Below are 15346 nucleotides of genomic sequence, written 5' to 3'. Positions count from 1 at the left end.
ATAAATAGAAAATATACACTTCAGCAACTAGAACACTGTATTTACCCAATTTTAACGCACAGATTTCTTAACAAGTAGAATGCCTCTTGGTTTTCTTTCTTTTTTTTTTTTTGCAGCCAGCGTGAAACTTGCAGAATTTGCCTTCACAGAATGTAAATTTATTGCACTAGAATTGAGTAAACACAGTACACATCCTGTTTTGTCTCCACCATGTAAAACTAAACATCAAAACAGCAAACTGAACTTTACAACAGAACTTGTCGCTCCCATACTGAGTGCACCCCTTCACCAGGCATGCACGCCACATCACTAAAGACCAACACAAACACTCATTGTTGCTCCAACTGCATCAAACCACGGCCTCACCGCAAAATTCAACAGCTCAATGCAGCTTTACTTCTTGATATCCACTTTGTGCAACAGGTTTCTTTTGAGCTACTCAAGTGAATAACTCATTAATTATTAATTTTATATATGAAGTTACATCTCTCATTCTGAATGCACTCCTTTACCAGTTATGCACACCACCCTATTAAAAGCTCCACACAACTCATTGTACCTCCACTGTAAAAACCACAGTCCTTCCGTGAAATTCATGAACCAACAGTTCAACACTTCTTCTCTTCATCAATATCCTCTTGGTCCGAGAGAATCTTTTTCAGCTCCTCATGGAATCTTTCATGGATTATGGTTTGCTTAAGCCTATCAAGGGCCCAAGGGCTTCCTGTGACCATGAGCTTGAAGAACCAATCGTTGCGGGCATCCTGCCAGGTCATAATTTTCACCTTCTCAAGCTGCATCCAGTGTAGCAACAGGCCCTGGAACCGCTTTTCCTGCCGCACAATCGCCAGAAAGAAGTCGTTGTCATCCCGCATCGGCAGAAGCACAACCTGCGTCTGTGTCGGCCCCACGGGTGTCACGGACTCCAAAGGAAGATCGTCTTTCACCTTGCCAGGATAGAGAAGCCGGTGGAGCGTCCGCTCCGCCAGATCAGCCAAAGCACACTCAGGCTTGCCACTTTTAGGCTGTGCACAGAGTACCAAGTTTTTCAGGACATTTACAAGCACTATGCTGGGCTGCTTTCGGACTCGTGCAAGGCCGAAGTTCTTTTCAAGCTGCTCCAGCGTTTTCTGCAGCACGCGTGTCACGTGTTTCACGTAGGGTGGTGCAGCTGCCTTGTCGGTGTCCCAAAGGATTTCCTTGTTGCTCTTGAGCCAACGTATCAGAAGCTTCAGGGCATTGTTTAAAAGAGCAGTCTGGAAAGGAATATCCACCTGGTCGCTCCGTGGAGTCAGCGCATGGGTCACACGATCTCGTATGCTTCCCCGTGCAGGTCCATTGGTCGGAGCTGCGCACTGCAGAATGTTTAAAAGCTCCTCCGCTACACACCAGGCAAAGCCTTCAGCTTGCGCACCTTGTTCATAGGTGCAACGGTACCAGGCCGATGCACGACGCTTTGCCTCTTTGTAGTCACTGCCGAGGCCATCGTAGAAGTCGACACGCGTGCGTGCCATAATGTGCTTCACCTGCAAAAAAAACATTGAAGCTTTTAATGCGACAGCATTTCTTGCCTACTCCAAGAAAGATCATTCATTTAGTCTCCTGTAAGGAATCGAACTCGGACCTGCAGCATGGTAAAGAAGTAACTATCCTCAGCACCGCGCTACCAGTTGACAAGGGGCACAGAGATGTATATACCATGCTTCAGCACACACCATCCTGTGATAGCTGTCTTGGGAACAACAGAAGAAGTGAACGAAGATAAAATGGTGGTTGAATAAAGTGTGTGTGTGTGTCTGTGTGCACACGCGTGCGTGCGTGCGCATGTTAAGTGAAAGCTCTAGCACAATTTAGACAATCATGGTACCATTCTATGGCTAGGTGCCCTGGATCACTGTCTGCTCCGTTCCTTCTTCTATTTGGTGTCCCAAATAACCCATAGCACCATCTAGGCTTCGATAGGAGTACTTCTGTGACCACACAAACTTTTGTGCGCTAAGCGCCATCTGCTTGTGGATGCACAAACCTCCGACACAATATTTTGTCCGAAAGCTGGCAGGTGCTGACACACATCCACCCACAGCCCAAATAAAGAGTTTCCTACAATAATTGTGCTAGTGTCTATGGGAGCTGCAAGTGGGGTGGTTCAGCCAACATGCAAATGATGGTTAATACATGAATATGCTTGAACTTTGTCCTTCTGGCTTCAAACGACTTCATGATTTTGTAAACTCATTATATTAAACACAGTACTGTGCTATAGACATTAAATAAACACCATTAAAACTGCCTGACGGCAGGATCAGAACACAGGACATCTAGTATAGAAGCCAGATATTGAAACCATTACACCACAAATGCATGCATCAACAAGCGACGCAGAATACCCACATGAATTTCCCATTGATTACAAACGAGCTCGTTGAGATGCTTGGTGCGTTTCAATATGGCCACCTCAACATGCTAAACCACTGCAATTAGTAGCAATTATGAGTATTCATAGGGTCTTCCATATGCCTACAAAATTAGATCATTTTGAAATTTAGGACAATGAAGGAAGATAAAGCACAATAAACAATGTGACAAGAATGTCTGAAGTCACAAGCATGAACATCAGACAAATCCATGTACTAACTATCAATTCCATAGCGGCCAAACTATCACAGGGCCAGAGCTCCCTGTAGCAATTATTCTAGAGAACCCCACAGCTTAAGCTATTAAAATTTCCCGACACGCAACAGGCGCACTAAACATCGGGGTAGCTGCGTCGCTTTATAGGCCAGAAAACTACTTTTGGGTAAATTCACTGCTTCTATTACTATGAATACAGTTGAGCCCGCTTATAACGAAACTAAGTGTCACGCGATGTCAGTTCTTTATATCCTGAAGTACGTAGTAAGTGGACCACAGCTTAAAAAAAGTGGCCAGTCAACACACAATTTATTTCTTTGCAAAGAAGTCCGTGATGCTCGTCTGTTTCTACAGTGCATATCTGACAAGGGTGGTCTCCAGTTTATCTAAAGCAGAAGCACACTCTTCGCCAAGGCCCTTGGTATAGACAAGTTGCCTGAGGCCCTCTATCTAGGCCATTGATACAGGTGCACTTATGGATGCTGGATCCAAAGTTTCATAGTCATCCGATTCCTCCACGCCGCTCTCCACCTGCACCTCACGAATGATGCCCTCGTCCGTTCACGGTTCCACAACTTCAGCGTCTTCATTAACAGAAACAAAGTCATCCTAACCAATGCCGTGGCCCCCCATGTTGGAGTCGACAATGTGCTGCCGCAAATCGACCGATCATCTTCCGAAGCATCAGGCTCAGCATCAGGTACTGCGTTGACGAAACCAGCCTTGCGGAAACAGTCCCGCACACAAGCGGCCGTCACCTCCACCCAGGCCACCTTCACCGTCTCAACGGCTGAATACAGTGAAATTCGAAGTGGCAAGTTGGCGACCGGGCGGTCAATAGCGATAAAGCAAGCGCTCCACAATGTGGTGCCTATACGATGCCTTAAGTGTATGTATTACGCCCAAATTAAGCAGCTGCGCTTTAGAAGTGGTATTGGGTGGCAGGAAGAGTAGAGTAACTGCCGTCAAGAGAAGGTCGCACGTGGTACGCTGAGCAATTGTCGAACACGAACAGCACATGCTTACCTTGCCTCTGCATGGCGCGGTCAAACTCTCCAAGCCACTCAGCAAATAAGTGCACGGGTAAATAACCACAAAAGCAATGCGGCTTCTTTGATTTTCCGATTACAAAGGGCACACATCGGTCGCTGCCATCTTTACTAGCAGTACTGCAATGCACACTTTACTGTGCTTGCCGCCAGCGCACAAGTTGCCTTTCATGGCGCGCGTCTTGTCCGGCAGCATCTGATAAAATAACGCAGTTTCGTCTGTTATGCACTTTCTGCTCCACGTAGCTTGCAATAACGACTACGCTTCTTACAAGCCAAGTGGCAACGTCTTGGTCAATTACGGAAGCCACTTCGCTGACAATTGATTTAAAAGCAATCCCATGCCGCACGTTGAATCAATGTAGCCAGCCACTGCCTGGGCAGAAGTCAGGAAAACCTCGCATGAATGCAAAGTTTTCGGCTTTGCCCAGCATCACTGGTCCACTTATCAGCACGGTGCGAGCCCATGCATCGAAGAACCACTTAAGTAGCACATACTCTACGTCAGCATTAAAGCCGGCAGTCTTTTCCTTGCTCTTTACACTCGTCAAGATGGTTGATTTCGACACATTGTACTTCTTCACCAACTCGGCTTTTAGCACCCTGAGACAGTTCCCTCAATATGGCCTGCTTCCTTGCCATGTCCAGCGCTTTCCGTTTCGTGACCGCTGCAGGCACAGCATTCCCGTCCGCCATCCTGAATACAACTCAGGCACGAACAGAACGACGTGCAAAAGCGAGGAAGCATGGAGACTAGTGTGGAGATGCCTGCTTCACCGGTAACGGCCAGAAAACGAAACTTCGGAACTTCAGCTGGCACCGTAGCGTGCCCGTTGAGACGAGGGAGTTGCAAAAAGGAGTGAGGAGAGGGGAGCGGAGTTGCGAGGATGGGCAGGGCAACCTTGGAAGCCACACACAGACAGTCGTGGGCAGCACATGACAGCAGGAAGAGGGTTGTGGGGCACGAAATGGCTAGTTCGCCTGCGAGAGGGCTTGGGAAAACAGACCGCACGCGCAAAAGGGTCGGAGGTCATCGTTATCTCGCATCACGACGCCGGGTTTACGCCGTTCGATCGACAGGGCTTAAAGACGTTCGTTATATGTGCGATTTTATCCCATTTAAATAATTTATATATTGGCGATCACACAGGTCTCGTTCGTTTTAAGCGAAAGTTTGTCTTAAGTGGGGCCATTATATGTGTGCTCGACTGTATGAAAATTCTGTGACTATGCCGCTCCCCAAGAAACTGCTCAGTAAAAAGAGCGGAGACGTCAAAATGCAGTAAGGAGACTTGCACGAAATGCAGCCTCTATGGAAGCGCAGTGAGAATGCAGGCAGCGTGGAAAATGCAAGCAACAAGAGAATTGCATCTCCAACAACTGCAAGAAGCTTCTGAAGGAGACAAGTTGGAACCCAGGCGAGCACATCGGCAAGGAAAATATGCGAGAAAAAAAAAGAAGGTTGGTGGTAAAAACAAGTTCACTGGTGAGATCGTTATAGCGCATGTGATATTTTTTGGGGTTGCTTATCGTATAACACAGGGCAGTCTTAGTTCCAAGGGTACAGTGTAAGTTTCACAAGTAATGATTCCAAGGAATACTACGCACTATATGACAAATGACCAGTGGGGAGTTTCTGCCCATATTTTTTATCAGTTGGCCACATGCATCAAGTTTTTACAATCACAAGAGACGTTTCAAGCCAAGTGGCCTCATACCACAGAAATGCCACCTCACTACAGTCACAAATAAAATTTACTGCACACTTGCAACCATTTAACCCATTCAGGGTCGATTTTTTTTATTGCAAATTCCAATTCTTCTGAGGGACCTATTTTGAAAAAAATTTACCGTAATTTTTCTAGGGTGACCGTAAAGCGAGAAAAAAATATTTTTGCATTGGTATATATGTACTCTTCATTCATGAATAACAACAATAAAAAAGAAAATAAACTTAAAAGAATTAAAAATTTGATGCACTTTTATACACATAGTCCAAGCCCTTGAAAATGCGCACACGAGAATATTTCGCACTATTTTTAGGGTATTCATTCAGTCCAAGATTACATAATAAAATGGTTAGTGTAGGCATGAGCCACCGTCCCGTTTGCAATTGTTGAAGTGTACTCTGAAAGTAATGACAACAGACATGCATCTATGAAATATATTTGTGCTCTATAAAGGTAAAATTTGTTTTTCGTTGCTTTTCTTATTGCCACAATTCCAGGCATGCTACATCTTTCTTACTAAAAAAATGTAGTGCATGTTAGATTTTTACTTTGTTTAGGGACGCTAATATCATTCTTACATTAGTTTTCCATTTCAAATCCATAAAAATTTTGTATGTTTTGAAATCAGGGATGTGTTAGAATTGGGCAAATTTGAGCAAACGCATCTTGTTCGTTTACACTCGTATATAGTTAAAATCAATTTAATAAGTCCCGTCAGAGCCGAACTAACAATGTCTGCCGTACATAGTTGGAGGTCATGCAGGTATATTCTATGAAAGGGGCCTGCCACAGTCAGCCTGTGTCATATTCTACCAACTTCACTGTTGACCTGAAAATACAGTTTGCCATTTATGTAACGTCATACTGTTTCTATGAATGAGGTGTGCAATGCTTTCATCAGAACCACAATGTGATTACATGTTCCAACTGCTTGCTTCTTTAGCCCTGTAATGACCACAGATATGTTTCGCACAATCTGTAGCTGCTTCGAAGACCTAGAGAGATGCATACTTCTGCATAATAATGTGGTGCCATGAAGTGCGACATTTAAATGCCAGCGTACCCGTGCGCTGGGTGAACGCTAAAGAACCCCGGGAAGTTGAAAATTTATCTAGAATCCTCCCCTACGGTGTGCCTCATAATCATGTTGTGGTTTTGCTATGTAAAAGTCCACAATTTAATTTAATTAAGTGTGACGTTTCTTCAATACAGTGCCGAAAGCATACAAAGCAGGGTGCTACTAAAAACAATGTCAATTGTATTAACAGCAAAGAAACTAAGCAGCCTTTGAATTATTACAAGTTCAGTCTAGTGGGAGAGCACAGCGCTGAGTCAATGAAAAACTACCGTATTTACTTGAATAATTTGTGCACCCCTAATTTTTAGCCACATTTATGAAAGACAAAAATTTACTTGCATATTTCACACTCCCCGTCAGCCCGCCAGCGCACACGCGAAAGGCAAACATTGGGCGCCCGCGCCGCACAAGCGCAGTCAGACTATATGGGCGGCCACATGCCTAGTCCCTCCGTTCTTTCCTCCAGAAGCCCCCAACACGCAAACCACTGGAGTAAGTGTGCGTCGATCCTCCCGATAACACTGTCTCCACTTAGCCCTTCCTGAAACATACACATCCCTTCTTTCTTCCCTTCTGCGGGTCGTCGGAACTGCTGGAATGTGCGTCTCCCTCCGCCTTCCCCTTCTCCCTTCCACAGTGCACAGCAGCACAATTAAAGCCAGAATATTCTGCATCGGAGGTGTGCGAGGGCGTAACAGCAGCAGCTCCGCAGCAGTCACACCAGCCTTGCCACTCTTTCTCTGCATCCGCACTGTGATGGAACCCACCTTTGGTTGATTTCAGTAGTGCAAGTTTCGCCGTCAGCCGGTTAATAACTATCCGGCAAAATTCAAACTCACTGTCACAGTTTGTCGGAAAAAAAATAGGAACCGTGCCGCCACCAAGCACATGAACGCGAATGAGATTCACGTTCAGTACTGGAAAAAGCAGAAGAGTTCGCTCACACGAGGCCAGTGACAGCGGCTATGAGGACGAATCAGAGTTTGGTTTCTCAGCCAGCGATTCTGACTAGCCTTGGACTAGATTTGGCAGGTTATAAAGTATGTGTTCTGTTAAATAAATATGTACTCTTCGCATGTGCTGTGATAGTGCAATTTTTTTAATGTATATTCCACATTAGGATTATTAGTAAGGTATGGTAAAACTTTATTTAAGTCCTTCGAGACGAGCATCAGCAGTTAGCAGGCCGCTCCCACGTCGGTACAGAAAGGTTGAGCATTAGGACTATTTACACGTTATTTCAGACATGTTCACGAAATCTACGCGTAACTTGCGCACAAAACCCCCATTTTTGAAGCCCTAAATTCTAAAAAGAATATGTGCACAAACTACACCAGTAAATACGGTAAATAAAAGTCCAGAAATTTATCAGTTTATCAGTAGAATCAGCTAATTGTATATGCAATTTAAGGGGAATATACTGCAGTACTAAGACAATGAAATGGGCCAGTAACTATATCAGTGCCTACAATGAGTATAGGATAGTGGCACACAGGTTAGGGCAAAGCATGTACTAGTTTCTCACCTTCACCTTGTCCAAGATTTGCAGACATATTCATAAAAATCGAGATCTTTGCAGGTTGCAGCAAATGCTGATCTACCACACACGACTAAAATTCTTAGTCCCATTATATTACACCTAAGGCAGGCAGACTGGGTGTGGTGAGCCTGTTCCTAGTTATCTCAATGGCACTCATCCACCTTCTGTGCCTCAGGTTTCAAATCATAGCAAATGAAAAGCAACAGCTCATCAACTTTACCTGGGTTTCCACAACCACGGCCACGTCTGTGTGGTCGTGCTTCTCAGAGATGCGGGGATCCATGGTCATCACAGCGCCAGAGAGTGCCTCGATCTCCGATGTGATGCCATACGTAGCCAGAAGCGATCGAATCCGCAGCCGGTACTTTGCCAGAGCCTGCTTTGCCACTTCCATGTGCTCCTCGTGACCCTCAATGATTAGCCGACTGTCGGGCTTTACGTCAGCCACGGGTCCCACGCTGTCCAGAACCATTCCGCCCAGCTTGCGGTAAAGTTTGCCGAGCACACTCCGGGAGAGGTATGTGTCCTTCTCACTGTGCTTCTGCATGAAATCCGGATAAGCAGCCGGCTTCTCACTCATTGAGAGGCTCTCGGGCCGTCCCAGTTTGGCAAAGTCAACGGCACGTGACACTTTTTGGGCGAGCTTTTTGCACATGTTTGACTTCACGCCTTCACGCAGCCAGTCTGCCCAGGCAAGGTGCGCATTGCTGATAAGACCTACAACGTCGTGCAGGATGTACTTGCACACAAAGTCAACCATGTGTTCCACCTGCAACAGACCACCGGGTATGGCTGAAGTACAGATGACATTTCACTAAAGTCCACCAAAGATTAATCACTGAACTATCATCCGTTAACATTTTCCTGCTCATGCGTATTCTGATCAATAGCCCACTATCAATGGTAGCAATTCATACTTTGCCAACCTGGCTCTTCAAACACTCTCCGATAGCAAATCTAACGGGTTATATTGAAACTTTCTTCGGTTTCATGCTTCAGTTTCATTTTTCTGCCCCACAAAAATTCTTAATGTACCTTCCGAGTCGGGAAACAGGCGGGCTAATGAGCACTTCTAGCTTCCAAGATGGCATCGACACCCCTCACACCTCCTACAGGAAAGCACCGCATTTCTAGCAATTCTGAGAATCTGGTTAAGAGCTTGAGGATAATGGCAGCAGCACTGACACAGAAGACAACTTCAGTTATGTTGAATTCTAATGGCAGAGTCAGAGCACGCAACTCTGGTGCAGAGCAACGCCTCCAAATCCACGAGTGGAACACAAACTGCGCCGCCAGGGCAAGGCGGAAGCGGAACTTCTATTGCCGAGTTACCCAGGATACCTTGCGTGTTGTCGTTTCCTCCCAGCACCACCGTCACTTGTCTCTTCAGTGCCGTTTACCTGTTGTTTTTTTTTAAAAGTGCGGAATGGATATCTCGCCAAGCGTGCATCAGCTTTTGCTTCCTCGCGAGTCGTGACCGGTGGCGCCTCCCAGCAGACAAACGTGGTAAAGGAAATACGTCACGCAGAGTTCCGGTCCACTCCGCCAATTTTGGCGGAGCATCTTTTTCTGCTCCACGGAGTGACTCGCGCTCTGAATACACTCCGACTCTCTCATTGGAACACCTTACTCCCGCCCTGACTCTGTCATTGGAACAAACTTGCTCCGAAACGAGCAGAAAAACTTGCTCCGACCATTGGATTGCGACCATTGCCATCGGAAGTCAACATTAGATTTCAGCGCAGTTTCGCTTTGTTCACCGAACCATTTCATTGCTGCCCCGCTCTAAGGATACACTGTGTGTTCTAAATGTCACAGTTCTTATCTGCAAGACGCCTGTCCTTCAGGCGAGATCACGCAAAGACAGCTGTACAGAAAGTCAAGTTTTGCGTTAGAAGGCATCCAGAAGCCGAACTCAGCATTGCACTAGAACTAGGCACTACAGCTAAAATTTCATACAGTTAAACCTCCCTATAAGTAAAGTAAAACCTCATTATTACTTCGTTTGGCAGGGAACGCCGATCATGTACTAATGTAAGCGTGTACTAAGCAATGTACTAATTAACCGACAATGGCAGCTTAAAAAAGAAAGTTAATTCTCACTCAAACGTACACATATTTTTGTATGTGGCCAACATAAAAAACGCATGGAACTAATTTAGTGTGAAACATATTAAAATGAGCAGAAAGGGTTCCTGGCCCATCGGTTTTAGCTTGCATTTAATTCTGCCGTGAAATCAGAACATATTGTAAGCAATAGGAGGACGCTCACGCCGCCTCCTTCAAATATTTTTTTGGCTTGCTAAGAAGGCTTTTCAGGAATAAAATTTTTGGTTCCGTGCCGTTTGAGTATTCCTACATGACATATAAAAACCAGACAAAACAAAAATATTAAACAGACATGCATGTTTGATCTCTCGTTGAATCACCCCACAAAAACATTTAGGAGGATCATTGCCTGTCCAAATATGCATCCGTTGTTTAAGTGTCGGAGTGTGCATGTTGCCATGTTTATAGCTTTCACAGGACACAGTAGGACCTTGGCATGACTGCAAACGCAAGTTTCAGGCTATCGAGTTCTTACTTGATCTTTTAAAGAGACACTAAAGGCAAATAATAAGTTGACGTGGACTATTTAAATACCATTGCAGAAACCTCGCAACGCTTATTTCGTGCCAAGAAAAGACTTAGTTTACAAGAAAATCGCATCTGAGGGGTCCGAATACATTTTTCGAAATTCAAATCTCCTAGCACCCAACCACGGGAGTGGTGACACTGCGTAGGCCATTACCACCCTTTGCTGCCGTCGGTGAGTAAAACGGCACCCGATAGACGGCGGCACCGAACCAAGACAGAGCAGTGGATTCACCGCTGCAGCTGCTTTAGTCAAGTGGCATAGACCGCTCGGGCATTCCATGACATCACATGGAAGCTGAATTCTCTTCTACTTGCAGTTTGTGCGAGTTTCGCGAGCCAGCAAAACAAGCACAGCACTACACGATAACGAAACTACCAAAACACGCAAGCATGGTTGAGTCGAGTGAAAACGAAACCTTTCGACCGACCGCGTCGTTGTGAAGAGTAATTTCAATGAGTTCTTCTTTCTAAGAATGAAATAGAACTAAACAAGTAGCATTATATTTCGTCTTATAGTGCAATACAAGAATGTTTTTTGCAATGAGTGGTTGAGTACTAGTAACAGAATTTAACTGAGGAGTGCTTTCGTCGTCGGGCAAGTGCTTGAATGACCCGAGGAAGTCTCTGATCATGTCCTGCATTTACCTCAATTTAGAGATTCTTGAGCACTAATCTATCACTTTAGCTCGACTTAATATGTGCCTTTAGTGTCCCTTTAGAAGGTGTGGGCCTAGACATCAGGCGGTAAGCAGACTTGATTATGTTTTGCCTTTTGCCTCAGTCATCATCATCATCACCACCCATCCCATTTATTTTTCTTTCCCTCTTCCCCCCGTGCAGATTAGCTGGTTAGAGGAATGTAACATATCATTAAACTTGGCCATTAAATGTACAATTAACTTTCACATCCTTAAACTTTTTTCTCTCTTTTGCTGATATAGGGTTGCATGCACAGTGGCTGCCAAAGTCATCCACTCGGCACAGCACATGACAAACAAAAAGAAAATGGGAAATGAAACCATTACAAAATGCATCTCCTGTTGCACAAACTGAAATGCATGCAACTCCAGAAGCTAACAATGGGAGCCGACCTGAACAGGACCTTCACTCTCCACAGCTTCATCATCATAAAAGTCCATTGGGTCATCGTTCCTGTGGAAAATGAGTGGTGGGTACCAAATGACAGAGTACTCATCTCCATCCAGGTCAGACCCTGTTAAAAAAGAGAAACTTCTTATTACCTTTTTACTTTTGTGAAGACGTGTTCTTTAATCAAAGCATGCATAGCTGCTTTTTGCAAATGTGTCTAGAAAACTAATTGTGAACGCATAAAATTGGAACCAAACGAGATAGAAATGGACCTCATATTTGAAGTAAGCACATGAAATTACATATACATGCCATGTTTTCAGCCCCTAACTTGAAAAGTTAAAATTTGGACATACTCTCTCTTTCTGTTTAAGCCAAAGACACTGAACCCTATGGTAATGCTTACAGCAGCAATGTGTGTGTGTATTGTGAGCCAGTGATGCAACTGTTGTACGAAATGACAGACAGCACAAAAAAAAAAAACGAATATTTAACTATTCTGTAATGATAAGGACTCACTAGAAAATACACAAGATTCAGCATACTACCACCTTGACTATCTTTCACTACAGACCCTTGCGGCTTGGAATGACCGACACATCTTCTGACCGTCTACCCTAATTTGTTACTAAAGGGGACGTGTAAATGCAAGCCGAACCGCACTACTCACCAGCCATCTCGTTGGGGTGGGGCCGTTTGCCAAGGGAAGGAAAGACTATGCAGTCACGAATGTGGTGCAGTGCAGGCACATCTACGGCCTCCAGTTTCCGGATGTCGCCGGCATGGACGCAAGGGTTTTTGGTCACTACCACACTGCCTGCACAAAGTTTGGAAAAGTACAGAGCTATTTCCTATGCCAAGGGAACCTGCACGTCACGATGAGCAATAAACTAGTTCAAAGATGGTTTTAGTTTTGTTCAGATGACCAGTAATGTTAATGTTTATGTAGACTACTAACAAGTAATTATCTTGCAAATGCTGGATTTTCAATATGTATTAAAGTCAGGATGTCTCCCAAGTTGACATTTTCTAATTCCTTGAATGTTCCAGGTTTTCCCTGAGTGACAGAGAACTTAATGTCAAGACAGGCTGACACCATGTTGCCCAATGCTGTCACTCTCTAGTAAGCATGTTAAAAAATTTTAAAAAAGCTACTTAATCCAGTTGGAATAGTAAGGAGCAGTGTTTATTTTATTCAAAATAGAAAACTGAAGTGAGGGGTTAGTAAAATGCAAAGCAAATAAAATAGATTTAAAAAATAAATGGTAAAGCCCATAGCAAATCGAGTCAACCATTTTCAAATATGAACAAAAAGAGATGCATACAGAAGCAAATATTTTCAAAAATGAGCTATTTCTGTCAAAACTGATAGCAAGCTCATGAGTATTATGCCCAAACTTTGTCACAAGTGGGATTCTCTCAGTAGCTGGAAAGTCAACCTCAACTGTCGTGACGTACTCTCAGCCCACACACAATGCCTCAGTGTTGCGTTTCACCCCTTTAAAGAGTTTATTTTGGTTTGGATGAAGGTCATCTGCAGCTCGGTGTCAGCCAACACTTTGCTTTTTGAGCTCAAGCTCCTTCAAATAAGAGGCGGCACAGTTCCTTTCTTGATCATTCCTCAATGCGACGGTCCTTTCTGTTCCCATCCTCACAATGCCGCCACGGGGAATTTGAAGCATCCTCTAAGTTAGCTCTGTTATACAGTCAACCCGATTTTTCGGACTCCCTAGGGACCCCAAAACGTCCAAAATAATGAATGCATGTCTTTTATTTACTGCCCTTAAGGGCTCAAGTCGCTACAAGCACGCCCGAAAAAGCTCTGAAAGCCTGCCAGTACACTTATTAGGCATATCAGTGCTCATACTGTGACAAGAAATGGCAGGTGCATGTGTGTATAATTAGGGAATATGTAAAGTGCCCCGTGACAATTGCCCCTTTACAAGCTTGTTCAGCTTCACCGCAATACTTGACGTATGCTTCTCCGTGTAACACTACTGTGCACAGGCGAAGCTGCCTTCAAGAACCGGCATTATAGAATGTGCCGTGCTTTCTAAGCTTCGAAGCCAGTCGCAAAAATTACAGAGGGGGAGTCGGTGCGATTACTGACAGCGGCGAATTCTTTCATTAAAAAACATGGCACCGATCGGCAAGAACCTTAATTGCAAACGTCGAAGCAGCTAGGCCTCGCGTTGGCGTGGCGGTGGCTACGGCTGCCAGCGGATCTGCATCCGAGAGTGCCGGTTCGAGGCAGCAAGTTAATTTAAAATAGCGGTGTTGGCTTTAAATAGTGCCATTTCAGACCTAAGCTCGTGGCAGAATGTCCGGAAAATCAGACTGCGAAGGGTTCTTGCATCTGAAATTTAAAACATTCTTATGCATTGACTTTACAGGGTATGTAGTGGTGCCGCAAAGCCGTCCACATTACCACGCATGTTGCAAAAATTGGGCCTCCGGAAAATCGGTCGCTGACTGTACACTGGCAACTCCTTCCGCCGACGACACAGCATCAAAAACAATTCATTACGATTCTTCTCTCTTACTCCAGCCAGCATTAGGCAGACTTTTGTTCCATATCCATAAAATGACAGCTAATTTTCCCTGATAGAAAGCAAAAATTCCCTGAACTTTCCCTGAATATTTACAGACTATTCAAAATCCTAGAGAATTCCCGGTTTTCCTGGTTGGTAGAAACCCTGGAAGTGCTCTAGCCCAATTCCAGAGCTAAGTGCAGTAAATCTGCCATCTTATCTTCTAGAATACCCATTTCGAATACCGTATTTACTAGATTGTAACGAGTTTTTTCATGACTTTCACTACTTGAAATCAATACTCGAGTTAGATTAGAATAATGGCATATAATTTTTCTGTTGTGTAGCGTTTTAAGACAGCAGTGGGAACCCGAAACAAGATAGGGCAATGCCGGAGTACTTTCTCTGGTGGCCGATTTTCACTGGCCAACAAATATTAAACGTAATCTGTCAATGCAGGGTGCACCTGCATGTATCGGAAGTTTATCTAATGGTATCGATAGTTCTATCCGTTGTCTGTTGTCACCAAACCATGCATAATCCAATTGTTTGTGCAATGGAAATTGCGAAGTACTTTCTGGAAGGCACACAGGCACCAGCCATTACAGTGGAACGTTTGACGAGTCATGTATAAAAGCCAATGCGCTTGACCCGCTGATCAGATTTCAACGATCGTTGACTGTGCTCACTGCTTTTGTGGGCACAGGTTCGCCCAATAAAGAGTTCATTTCGTGATTCAGTTTTGCTACTGCGTTTTTTTCAGTCACTACAGTGTGACAATACAATGCTGCCAGAGAGAAGCATGATGCTCACTTTGCGCCGCCTGCAGCAAGGAATGGTGGCGCATTTAAGTTATCGCTAGGACTGTGCTAAGGTTCAAAAATTTCTGGATACCATAAACTGCATTTTTAATATTCCCATCCAATTTGAAAACTAGCCATTCGAAAATTTTCGCATATTCGGATGGACCCAAATATTCAATACAAATTAAATGTATTGCTGGCTGTGCTGCAATAAACACAGTTTTACAGCGAAGTTGTTAAGGGTTAGTTCCCCCTAGG

The 15346-nt window shown here is 44.5% G+C and overlaps 1 protein-coding gene across 2 annotated transcripts in view; it reads right to left on the bottom strand.

The window, feature by feature from the left end:
• Window positions 1-90: 90 nt before the first annotated feature.
• LOC142560467 (uncharacterized) overlaps window positions 91-15346 on the bottom strand; it is a 60400-nt gene continuing 45144 nt past the window's right edge. For both annotated transcript variants that reach the window (XM_075672600.1, XM_075672601.1), the window contains 4 exons: window positions 12425-12571; window positions 11757-11878; window positions 8249-8797; window positions 91-1526 (listed from right to left, as the gene is read on the bottom strand). In XM_075672600.1, coding sequence (XP_075528715.1) covers window positions 609-1526; window positions 8249-8797; window positions 11757-11878; window positions 12425-12571 — 1736 coding nt within the window. In that variant the 3' untranslated portion in view covers window positions 91-608. The remainder of the gene's footprint in view (window positions 1527-8248; window positions 8798-11756; window positions 11879-12424; window positions 12572-15346) is intronic.

The sequence above is a fragment of the Dermacentor variabilis genome, chromosome 10 (assembly GCF_050947875.1).
Source record: "Dermacentor variabilis isolate Ectoservices chromosome 10, ASM5094787v1, whole genome shotgun sequence".
Taxonomy (NCBI): Eukaryota; Metazoa; Arthropoda; class Arachnida; order Ixodida; family Ixodidae; genus Dermacentor; species Dermacentor variabilis.
Note: the sequence above shows the minus strand (reverse complement) of the source record. Positions and strands in the feature narration are given on the sequence as shown.